The 12,564-nt window shown below is 50.8% G+C and overlaps 1 protein-coding gene across 1 annotated transcript in view; it reads left to right on the forward strand.

The window, feature by feature from the left end:
• The first annotated feature begins 1,162 nt into the window (after nt 1–1,162).
• Nucleotides 1,163–12,564, forward strand: part of ISM1 (isthmin 1) — a 62,713-nt gene continuing 51,311 nt past the window's right edge. The window contains exon 1 of the mRNA XM_077316131.1: nt 1,163–1,450. Within this exon, the coding sequence (XP_077172246.1) occupies nt 1,322–1,450 (129 nt within the window). The 5' untranslated portion in view covers nt 1,163–1,321. The remainder of the gene's footprint in view (nt 1,451–12,564) is intronic.

A 12,564-nucleotide genomic window follows, 5' to 3' on the forward strand; every position in this document is an offset into this window, starting at 1 on the left:
ATGGGCCCATCTGCTATACAGTGGCCTTGGGCCAGTCACAACACTCCCAGCTGGAGTCTGAGCAGCTAAGGCAGGCTAGACGTTAAATGCACCCTCCTCCTCCTCCTCCTCCTCCACCACCTTGCAGGATTGTTTTTGTGCTGATTCAGGGGAGGGAGGAGAACATGGGGAGTGTTGGATGCTCCTTGGGATAAATGAAGAGAAGAACCACACACACACACAGAGAAGCTGACCTGGTGACCTCGGGCCAGTTCCCTCCTCTCAGGCGAACAGCAGGGGGGTGGTTGTGGCCCTGGCCGGGAGGAGGGGACTCCCCAGGGCCCTTTTGGGTCCTCCCTGGGGAGAAAGGCAGGCTAAAACGAAGTAACCCACATTGACTGAAGCTCCTGCTGGGTCAGTCAGACCAGAGAGGGTCCCACTGGCCTGTCCGCCACGGCGGCCTGTTCAGCGCAGGGCAGAGAGGCCGGGGCTTCCATAGTGCCTCGACGGCTCCCTCCCTCGGCAGCCAGCTCCAGGGCCCGGGCGAGAGCAGCCGCGGCGGGCCAGGCGCGGTTAGAGCGGCAGAAGCCGGGGCGGCGGGGGGCGGAGGAAGAGCGGCAGAAGCGCGGCAGAGGAGGGAAAGGGCGTCGTATAAAAGGCGAGCCCCGCCACGACAGGCGCGAAACCAGGGCCGCCGCTCTCGCTCGCTTCCCCTCCGCCTGCTGCCGGCCTCGCAGGAGCCGCCCCCGAGGGAAGCCCTCCGGCCGCCCGCCCGCCCAGTGACAGCCCCGCGGGCCCGGCCTCCTCTTCCCCTCGCGGCCACTGCGGGCGCCGTCGCGGCTCGGCCGGGCTGGGACGCGCCACGCGGGAGCCGGCGAGCGCGTTGGAGCCGCGGCGGGAGGGCGCAGCAGCCGCCTCGCCTTGCCTCTCGGGGTCCGGGGCCTTGGATGGTGCCGCCGCGCCCGAGGAGGACGAAGCGGTGGGGGGCGCCGGAGAGGCCCGGAGCCCCCCGGAGCGCGGCAGTCGAGGCGGAGGCGGAGGCGGCGGAGGCAGGCATGCGGGCCCCCGGCGCCCCCTGCAGCCTACCCCGCCGCCGCCGCCACCACCGCCACCACCGCCGCCGGCCGGCCCTCTCCCCGCAGTGGCGGCGCCGGGGGGGACTCGGTGGTGGCGGTGGCGGCGCGGCGGCTCCTCCTCGGCCCGCCCCATCGATGCGGAGAACGGCGCTGGCAGCCCGGCTCTCGCGCCAGTAGCGGCGGCGGCGGCGACGGCTCCTCCTTCTGCTGCTGCCGCGTCTTCGGCCGGCGCGGCGCAGAGCCCTAAAGCCGCCCGCTGCAGGAGGATGGTGCGCCTGGCCGCCGAGCTGCTGCTCCTGCTGGGTCTCCTCCTGCTCACGCTCCACATCACCGTCCTGCGCAGCAGCCGGCCCGACGCCAACCCGCCCGCGGGCAACCGCAGCCAGCGCCGCCAGGTGAGTGGGGAAGGGCCGCCCCCAGTCTCCGCTCACAACGGCCCGGCGAGGGAGGCCCGCTCCGGCCACGAGGGGTCCCCCTCCCTCCCTCCCCTGGCCAGCGGGGATTGGACCTAAGTCGCCTCGGAACCGGGCCCGGGACGCCCCGTCTCCTCTGCTCTCGGTAGCTAAGCAGGCAGCCCTGGGGGGAGGAAGTCCGGGGCTCCTTCACAGAGCTTGGCAATGACCCACCGCCTCCGGACGTCTGTGGCTTGGAGACCCTTCAGCGGGACCCCACCGCCCTGACTCCGTCGAACAGGCGCCCCGCAGTGCTCTAAGCGCAACGCAGTGCTGCCTCTCTCCACCATGGCTCATTCCGGTACCTCGATCACGCACAGGCTGGCCCCGCAGAGGGAAGTCCAACGCCTAACCCTGGTGCTTCCCCTGCCCTGATTCCTTTAAATCAGTGGGTCTCCACCTTCCTAATGCCGCGACCCTTGAATACAGTTCCTCATGCGGTGGTGACCCCCAACCATGAAATCATGCAAGGGTTCTTTCAAAACAGACCAATGGCGTGAAGATCCATTGCTCGTGATTGTATATAAATTGGTTATAAATTGGTGGGCGCCTTCAGGAGGAGCAACCACAGTGCCCCACCCCCTCCTGCCAATCTGCTTGCCCTGCCTTGACCCCTGTGAAAGGGTTGTTCGATCACCGAAGGGTTGTTCGATCACCGACCCCCAGGTTGAGAACCATTGCTTTAAATGCAGATACTGTAGATGAAACCGGGGACTTTTGGGTGTGCAAGGCAGCCACAGCCCCCCTGTCCTGCAAGAGGCCTGACAGATTCTTTTGTAGTGTCTGCTTCGCTGCCTGCCATAATTTCTATATGGGACTGCAGCATATATAATAAATCCCTGTGTTAAAGGAAAGCAGCGAAAAGCTTCATTGATCAGTTCTTAATTATGAATTCACTTGTCGTATTGTGTCCCTTTCCTATCGTGGGTGCGCTCTCCTGTCACAGGCAACGTCCAGTGACCCCCGTATGATTTTCAAGACAAACATTAAACATGCTAGGTTGATTCAGGTGAGCTGTTGTGTTGGAGTGAGGAAGGACTGCCATGAGGCATGTGTTGGACTGAAGCCTTAGAATAGCATCCAGTGGCACATTTCAGACCAAGTTTAATTCTGCATGTAAGCTTTTGTGTGCATGCCCACTTCTTCCCATGAAAACTTATACCCAGAGTGCTATTGGAGTCAAACTTGGTTTCATTACAATACTCAAAACAATGACATATCCTGGACTCAACAAGGACATAGGTTTTTTATCTCACTATGCATGCTAACCATGTTTAACTTGTGCATCCACATTCCTCACAATTTATTTTAATGGGGACAATGTGACTGTTAGTAATATATAATGTAATTTTGAATTTAACTCTCTGGTCACAACACAAGATAGCTGCCAGCTCAGCCTCTACTTGTAGGAATGTTTCATACTTGTATGGGGCCAGCAGCAAATGGTGGGGTGGAAGCCGCTGATCTATTTATTTCTCATGTTTTTGTGAACTACAACTGAATTCAGGGGGACTGATTGGCTGTTTTAGAAAAGAATTCTCATATGGCTGTATTTGGATTTGTGACACAATTTACTAATTTAACTGGATTAACACTTGATTATATATTCCTACTGCCAGTTTATAGCCTGCGGAAGAGTGCTTGCAATTGAAAGCTCACGTCTGGAATAAATCTTTGAATGTCTTAAAGGTGCCACTGGACTCTGATTTTGTTTTGTTGTGCTGCTTCAGACCAACACGGCTACCCACTTGAATCTTTTTTTCATTAAGATAGATCAGGATGGGTGGCTGTGTTAGTCTGTCTGTAGCAAGAGAAAAGAGCAAGAGTCCAGGAGCACCTTCAAGACTAACATCATTTGTGGTGGGGGAAGAGCTCTTGTGAGACACAGCTCCCTTCTTCAGATACCTTATCCAAAGAAGTGAACTGTGACTCACAAAGGCGCAGCCCCTGCCACACATGTTGTTAGTCTTTCAGGTGCTCCTGGATGCTTGTATTTGTTTCACTGAACAAGCAAGGTGGTGCTGTACACTGAGATCTAACGTACTAGCACCTGAAGCATCTCCCTTCTTAGAGGAACGGGGTGTATGTAAACACCCAACGAAAAAAAATTAACCCTCCCCAACTGAATCAAAAACTCAAAAAGGGGTTAGAAAATGCAAACATGGTAGATGTTATGAATGCATTTGGTGGTAAACACCAACAAAGTTCTAGCTGCTGTGTTTTTCAGATAGGTGGCAGTTTGGATGGTGAGAAAAACAGAGGACTTGGACAGCAATTTCCCCACTCCTTATTGGAAATGGTTAGGAAACATTAAATGGTTAGGATGTTCACCCTAAATGGTAGTAGTTTGAGGTTCCAGTGTCCCAATGGGGTCCCAATGGGGTTCCATTTGGGAGGAATATTGAAAAGCAATTACGACCATTATATAAGGGAAGGTAAAGGTAAAGGTAAAGGTATCCCCTGTGCAAGCACCGAGTCATGTCTGACCCTTGGGGTGACGCCCTCTAGCGTTTTCATGGCAGACTCAATACGGGGTGGTTTGCCAGTGCCTTCCCCAGTCATTACCGTTTACCCCCCAGCAAGCAAGCTGGGTACTCATTTGACCGACCTCGGAAGGATGGAAGGCTGAGTCAACCTTGAGCCGGCTGCTGGGATTGAACTCCCAGCCTTATGGGCAAAGCTTTCAGACGGCTGCCTTACCACTCTGCGCCACAAGAGGCTCTTATATATAAGGGAAAGGGGGTTCCAAATACCCTTGTGCCACCCCCCCACCCCCCCGTGCTGCAAAGGGAACTGTCACACTCCTCATGGGGCAGCCAGTCTGCTACAATTGAGGATCCTGTCTCCTCCGTGACCAGAGGCCCTCCAGCCCCACCAGGAAGTGGCAATATCTTGTCCACACCCCAGTTGTCAAATTTTGTCCAGAAGGTCTTCCTGCAGAGGCCTTTGAATCCCAACCCATGTGAAAAGTCAGTCCTTGCGCCTCTGGCGAAGCTGCCCTGGATCTGACTGCCTGGCACGCAGCTGTTCAGGTAAGAGCCCTTGGCAAGGAGAGATGGATTCACAATAGAGGGGAAGGGGGTTGCTTGCAGTTCTAGCCAGGGGCGGAGGAAAGGAGAGTGACTCTTGGGAGTGATACATGTGCCGATGGGGGGAATCTCTGCTTCTCATTAGAAGAAGAAGAGTAGAAGGAGAATTGGTTTTTATACCCTGCCTTTCACTGCCTGTAGGAGTCTCAAAACGGCTTACAATTGATTTCCCTTCTTAACACAACACCCTCCCTGTGAGGTAGGTGAGGTTGAGAGAGCAGTCGGTCAGAACAGCACTGTCAATGCTGTGACTCACCTAAGGCCACCCAGCTGGCTGCATGTGAAGGAGCAGGGAATCAAACTGGGCCCGCCAGATTAGAAGCCACCGTTCCTAACCGTTCCACTGAGCTGGCCGTCTGCCTGTTTGTGGATGGGAAAGAACAGTAGACATCTATAGTGTCCTGTTTGTGTTGATTTCCGTCCTGTCCGTGATGCTTGCAGCGTTGTTTTAAAACTCATCCATCAAGCACATGGCTTTTGCCAGCATCCATTGACCAAACCTTGAGTAGTGTACCTGTTGGGCAGAATGCTCTGTCTGCTCTCCACACACCCCTCCTCCAACACCAACCAAGGCTGGCCTCCTTGGTTTCCCAATCTGGAAAGGTGAGGCTGGAAAGGTGAGGCAGAAGGGCTACAGTGACTGCGTGCTTCCCTGTCAGCCTCCTGAAGGGTTAGGCAGAGCATTTGCATGCGGAGAGAACCACAGCTGTGGCCTGTGTCCCTTTTCCCTTTGCATACACAAAGCTTGACCACTGATAAGCATGGAGATGAGTGGTTGGAATCATTCAGTGTCCCAGGAGACACGAGTGTTAGCTCAAAAAGTACAGGTGGATCCAGTGGTTTATTGCCCCCAGATCATCATGGCCAACTAGAGTGTGTTTCTGTAATGGCCCTCCATGGAGAAAATAGGACTACCAGCCACCAGGCGGGCTTTGGAGATTCCCCAGAATTACAATAGACCTCTAAATGATATAGTTCAGCTCCCCAGGATAAAAGAGATATTCTGATTTGTTCAGCTTTGTACCCTGATGAAGCCCCTCCCCTCCCCAAACCCCACCCTCCCCAAGCTGCACCCCACCCCCACCCCTGAATTGGCAACCGTGGGAGGTAAGGAGTGGAAGCCACGTTCATGCGGCATCCTGGTTACACTGGGGGGTGAGTAGGGGATCCTGGAAGCTGCCAGCTGCGGAGTCAGGTGCACATTGGTATTGCCTGTTCTGGCCAGCAGCCGCTCTCCAGGGCCTCAGGCGGGCGCAGCATAGTGCTGCTTCAGGTACATGCTATGTGCTTTGAAGCTACCTCCGTGGCACTGGGGTGGACTGGGAGAGGTCCTACACTTGGCTTAAGTAGTGCAGGTGCTTGTGGGTGGGGGAGATTATCATTCCGGCCATGCTGTGGCCCCAGTCCAAACTGGGGGTCCACTTGGCTGGTTATTCATGTTCATTTTGGAAGATCCAGTCACAGCTCTCCCTCAGAACGTGACCCACAAGAAAATAATGTCTCTGTTCTGATAGCAGGTAGTTCTTTGCTTGAGGAATTTTTACAGGCGTATTTATGTGGCTACATCTGAGGGCATCTCTCTGAGGGGCCCTGAGCAGGATTAGGTATCTTATTTACATCCCACCTTTGTCCCTAGTGGGGAGTCCAGAGCAGCTTGCATTGTTCTCCTCTCCTCTGTTTAATCCTCACAACAACCTCTTGAGGTAGGTTAGGCTGAGGATGGGTGACTGCTTCCATAGCAGGAGATTCGAGCCTGGGTCTCCCAGGTACTCTTTAGCCCCTGCTCCATGCTGGCTCTCCAGGATGCTCATCCCAACATAATGTCCTCCAAAGGTTGATTGACGGCGGGAATAGAAAGATTCTCATGTCTTTACGTAGCTTTCAGACACCATCCCTTTCAGCTGCTCTTCTGCTAAACTCCTTGGGAGAAGCTGCATAGGTTCCGGTGGTCTGTCCAACCTCTAAGAGGTTTATAACATCCCCTCCCCATCTTCCCTCTTTAGTCCAGTAAGTTGGACTCCAAGGAGGCAGGGTAGAGATAGAATGATCCCACACACATCACTCCAAACTTTAGGCATGCTCAGTGCTCTCTGTGCTTTCCCCCCTTTGGCAAAGATGTGAAGGGTGGGCTTCATGTAAATCTTTGGGAGGCCAGATTCAGTTTAAACCACAGTTCTGCAGTGCGGTGCCCCGGGGTGTCATGCTCTGGCCAGTCCTTCCTTTGATGCTCACCAAGCTTTTCAGAAAATGGGTGGGGACATTCTAAGGCAGGTGTTTTGTTTCGTTTCGTTTTTGGCTGCCCTCATGCAAATGAAAGAGTTTTTTTTACTGGACATTCACAACCCAGTAAACACTTGGGGTTTTCTTAGTCAGTGTGGAGTTCCATTACCCCCTTAGGTTTGTGTTCTTCCCAGGTGTGAGGAGGGAGGCGTCCCCTGTGGCTCTGCCTCCTGTGGCAGCCAGCCCTTCTCCGAATTCTAAAGGTGTCCACAGGCACAAAGCAGTTGGGGACCCCCGGTCTTAATCACGCTCTGCCGTTTTGAAGGTTCACACTGGTCTGGTTGCTCTTAGTATCCAACTGTATCCAAGGAACAAACATATCTGGTTTTCTTCTTGTACTTGTGTTTGAGTGATATTACCTCTCCAAGTGAATGAGGAACATAACATAACAGTATAACATTGTAAGATAAACAGTGGCAGTAAGATAAACAGGTCCAGTAGTGGGTTTCTGGGGGGAGTGGGGGGAGGGACTCTGCAGATGTTGGTTGGTTGGCCTGGCCTCAGCCAAATGCCTGGTGGAAGAGCTCCCTTTTTCAGGCCCTGCGGAACTGTTTTAGTTCTATCAGGGCCCTGATCTCCTCTGGGAGCTCATTCCACCAGATGGGGGCCACAACAGAGAATGCTCTGGCCCTGATTGAGGCCAGGCGAACTTCTTTTGGGCCAGGGACCAGTAGCTGGGTGGTGGCGGTGGAGCGTAAAGCTCTTTTGGGGGCATAGGCAGGGAGGCAGTCCCTCAGGTACACTGGGCCCTGACCGTGTATGGCCTTGAAGGTAATTAACAGAACCTTTAACCTGATCCAGAATTTAACTGGCAACCACTGCAGCTGGTGGAGAATGGGCCGGATGTGGGATCTCCACGGTGTCACTGTGAGAATCTTGGCCGCTGCGTTTTGAACCAGCTGTAGTTTCTGGGTCAAGGCTAAGGGTAGCTTGGCTTGGCGGAGATGGTAAAATGCCAACCGTGCTACCTTCCTGACCTGGGCTTCCATTGTGAGGGAAGCATCCAGGATCACACCCAGGTTCCTAGAGGAATGAGCCGTAATGAGCTCTACTCCATCCAGGGTGGAGAGGTGCACTTCCTCACATGGGCCCTTCCTGCCCAGCCACAGGACCTCCGTTTTTGAAGGATTGAGCTTCAGATGACTCTGCTTGAGCCATCTCGTCACTGCTTCCAGGCAGCTGGCAAATGTTTCTAGAGGAGAGTCAGGGCGGCCATCCATCAGGAGGAAGAGCTGGGTGTCATCTGCATATTGATGACAGCCCAGCCCAAATTTCCATACCAGTTGTGCGAGAGGGTGCATGAAGATGTTAGATAGGAGAGAGGACCGCCCCTTGTGGCACTCCACAAGTGAGTAGTGGGTGGTTTGAGGTTTTCGCTCCTATTGCAACCCTCGACCCCAGAGGAAGGAGATCAGCCATTGAATGCTGTTCCTCGTATTCCGGCATCAATGAGGCGGTGAGCTAGTAGCTCATAGTTGACTGTGTCAAACGCTGCTGAAAGGTCTAGCAGTATCAGCCGTCAGGGCGACTAGCGCTGTCTCTACCCCATGGCCAGGGCGGAAACCTGACTGAGATGGGTCCAGGGCTGAAGCTTCTTCCAGGAATGCTGTTTGTTGGTTTGCGACAGCCCTTCCCACCATCTTAGAGTAATCTAGACCAGTCTCTCCACACTTGAATCCTTAGAGGAACTTGGCCTCTCTCGGCATGGACTTGGCAATTAAAGAAGAATGGATCACGGAGATTTCAAATACTCCTGGGTTTTAGTTGCCGCTTTTCTTGGAACTTGTGGTTGTACAACAGTTTTTCATTCCTGTAGGTTCTCTGTAAAGTATCTTCAAAGTGTTTAGCTACAACATTTCTATGCATGATGTTTTTTTTCCTTATGAGTTCCCAAAGTGCCTTAAAATGATATACTATAGAATAATAAATAGGAAGAAGGATTTTTTTTAAATGAGGCATTTGCTACCATCAGAATTTGGCTCTCTTGACAGAGAAGCAACATAATGAGCAAAACAGATGGGCAAACTCCAGGAGAAATTCTTTCCCAGAGGGGTACTTCATAAATTACTGGGGCAGGGGTTGAGGGTGATTCTCTAGTTCTAGGGGAAGAATTAAAAATCACATTCTTCTTTTGCAGCAGTTCATAGTATAGGCTCCCAGTTTCAAGAATTATCGACTATTTCTCATAAGTTTATATTTTCAATTGTGTTTGTCACTGTAGAGCTACCCGCCTAGTAGGTCTCCATCGTATTCTACCATAAGTAGTCCTGTAGAAGTTTTATACTTCCTCACTCAATTGATTTTGCAGCTACAGAAAGACGAATCCTGAATACATTACTGGCAAACAGTGTATCAGGTGTCATGCTAAGCATTTAAACAGATGGATATGTGTGTGTTGCAAATGCACTTATTCTCCAGCCTGAGGTAGAGTAATGTGACCTAGATATGCATTTCCAAGTACAACTCAAGGGATGCTTCCAGGTCTTTGAATGCTTTGCTGAGTCTTAGTTTTTGAACAGGGCAATCCAGTGCAGAATTACTCCCCACTCAGCCCATCAAAATCCAGCGTAGGATTACTCTGTAGGACTGCAAACAAAATTGCAGTAGAAAGAGTCCAAGAGCCCCTTCAAGACTATTTGTGGCTGGGGAGGAGCTTTCATGAGTCGCTGCTCACTTTTTCAGGTAGATCAAGATGGGTGGCTGAGTCTGCCTGCAGCTGCAGAACAGAGCAAGAGTCCAGGAGCCCCTGAAAGACTTCGGCCTTTCTCTTTCTCCTTGTAAATTATTTACAAAGCAGCTTTGGATGATTTGGAGAGCACTTTCTAACTTCTACTGGTCAAAGGCACTCCTTGTCATGCACAAGACAACATTTTCCTGCCAAAACCAACACATAGTGCGAGGAAGGACTGCCATGAGTCATGGCCCATTCCCTGACGGAGATACCTGTATCTGAAGAAGCGAGCCATGACTCAGGAAAGCTCCTCTTCTGTTGGATGATCAACAACTGGGCACAGAGGCCAAGGTCTTCTCCTGATAAGAACTTTAGGTGAGCCCTACTGGGTCAGACCAGTGGTGCATCTAGTCCGGCATTTTCTCTCAAACAACAGTCAAGCAGTTTCTCTGGAGGGCCAACAGCAGAGCATACAGGCCTAGGAATCCTTGCCTTTAAAGAAGGATCCCCAGTGACCCAAGTTTACCCTGACACAAATAGTTGCTGGATTTTTCTACTTCTCTCTCTTTTGTCACTGTTTTGGAATTTTAAATATACATCCTTGTTCATTCTCGGCTGATGTGTTCTGCCACAAACAGCAGGTGAGTGCTTCTCTTGGAATTTTTCAGCCAGATCCCCCACAAAGACTGCTTCTTAATCCCAGAAGGAGTCAGACAGTATGGAGCCTGCATCTAAAATATATGTACATGAAATGCAGAAGTGCTGTGATGAACTACAAAGGCAAAGGAACGGGAAGGATCAAACTCTTTCATGTGGTTCGGGCATGATCTTTGTGCCTGAATTAATATTGATTTCAGCCACATAGAGCAATATCTGTACAGGGGTTTGACATCGTTTCTCTCATAGACAACTAAGAAAAGAGTGTTATTTTGCCTCTCCCCTTCTCTTGCTCACTCTCTTTGCTAGTTCAGTCAGACTCTCCACCGCAGGTGGCTCACATTAGCAAATGTTCCAGCAGCTTTTTGCTCACATAAGTGAGGACAACACATCCATGCCTTCTCCTGCAAACAGGGTGGGGTGCTTTCAGGATCACCCCCTTAATTGGCTTACTTTCTGAGTTCACCAACATCCTGTGGAAAACATAATTCATAACAAAAGGATGGTTTTTATTTTTAAAAGCTGGCATATTTGACATCTTTTTTGTTGCATTGCTAAAATAAGAACATAAGAAGGGCCCTGCTGGATCAGACCAGTGGTCCATCTAGTCCAGCATCCTCTCTCACACAGGGACAAATCTGGTCAAGAACAGGGCACAGAGGACAAGGCCTTCTCCTGAGGTTGCCTCCTGGCACTGGGATAATGAGAGTACCTCTGAAGGTGGAGGTTCCTTTCAACTATGTATGGCTAATAACCATCTACAGACTTATCCTCCATGAATCTTTTAAAGCTGTGTGTTTCTGTGGTCGTCACTACATCCTCTGGCAGCATTTTAATCACTCTGTCTGCACTTAAGAATGTGGCCATCTTCTTCCCCTTTCCTTTCAGACAATAAAAATGGTGTTTACATCTATGAGGCCATTTAAACTATGCATTGTTCTAGCACTGCCTACTTAATTGCTTCCCAAATAAAATTATAGGAGGAAATGCCTCTGTTCATGTGTGGTACCGTGATTAAAGTGTCAGAATATGGTCTGGGAGACCCAGTTCGAACCCCCACTGTGCCATGTTACCCTGGGCCAGTCACACCCTCTCAGCCTAATCTACCTCGCAGGGTTGTAAGGATAAATGGAGAAGAGAATGGTGTAAGCCACGTTGGGTCCCCATTGGGGAGAAAGGCAAGCTATAAAAATAAATAGCAAAGTGTCTTAAGGCAGGCAATGGCAGGCCACCTCTGCTCATCACCTCTGTGTCCGTTGTCTCAGTTTGCAGTTGACAACCTGTTCCCTGAGTTAACTTCCCAGTTAATGGAGTTTCTCCTGAAAGGTTCTGTTGAAGAGGTAGCCTCCAGTTTAAATTCTTTGGGTTTTCATTCCAGGGTTTTTCTGTTGGACAAAAATGTTGGGGGCCACAGAACCATTCTGGATCTGAGCTGTTTATATAATTTTTAAAAAGTTCCTAAGTTTAAGATGGTCTCTCTTCCTGGAGTTGGGGGTATGGTTTGTGGACCTTGACATTAAAAGATGTATACTTCCATATTTCTGTTCATCCCTGCATAGGAAGGTTCTCCTATTCCAAAAAAATGGTCTCCAGTTTTCCACTATTCATCTTTACTAAGTGTATGGCCATAGTCGTGGCTTCTTGCATATCCAGTTCTGCACTATTTTTCCTTACCTAGATGACTGGTTGCTGATGGATCATGATTCCCAGGTTTTATGTAGAGATGCAGATGTTACCCTTGAGATGTGCCATAGGTTGTATCTGGTAGTGAATGAACAAAAGTCAGGGCAACTCCCAACTCGGGTGGTCCAGTTCATTGGGACAACTCTCAATGCTACAGTACAAGGATGCTTCTCCTGGGGGATAGAGGCTCAGAGATTCATGCCATGGTGGTTCATTATGAACGTTTTTGAGGATAAGGTGTTCCTACACCCAAGCTTGAAATATCTCCCTAAGGTGGTGACAAAATTTCATTTGGCGCAGGGGATTGTACTCTATGCATATTTTCCATCACCTACTTCAACAGGGGAGTCTGCTCTTCACACCTTGGACATGAAGAGAAATGTCTTATATTATCTGGAAAGAACCAAACCTTTTTGTCAAGATAAATCTTTGTTATTGCAGTCTATGGAAGGGAAGGGCAGCCATGTCATAGTCTATGTTGGGTGGTAGATGTTATCTGGTCTTGCTATGTTCAGCCGGTAAGGAGTGACCATTGGAGCTTACGACGCACTCCATGAGAGCGGTCGGTTCCTCTGCTGCTTTTCATCAACGTGTTTCCCTGGTGGACATTTGTAAAGTGTAGATTGCAAGTTGTAGATTGATTGCAAAGGTGGTAGATTGACAGTCTAGAAGGGATG

The sequence above is a fragment of the Paroedura picta genome, chromosome 1, assembly GCF_049243985.1.
Source record: "Paroedura picta isolate Pp20150507F chromosome 1, Ppicta_v3.0, whole genome shotgun sequence".
NCBI classification, from domain to species: Eukaryota; Metazoa; Chordata; class Lepidosauria; order Squamata; family Gekkonidae; genus Paroedura; species Paroedura picta.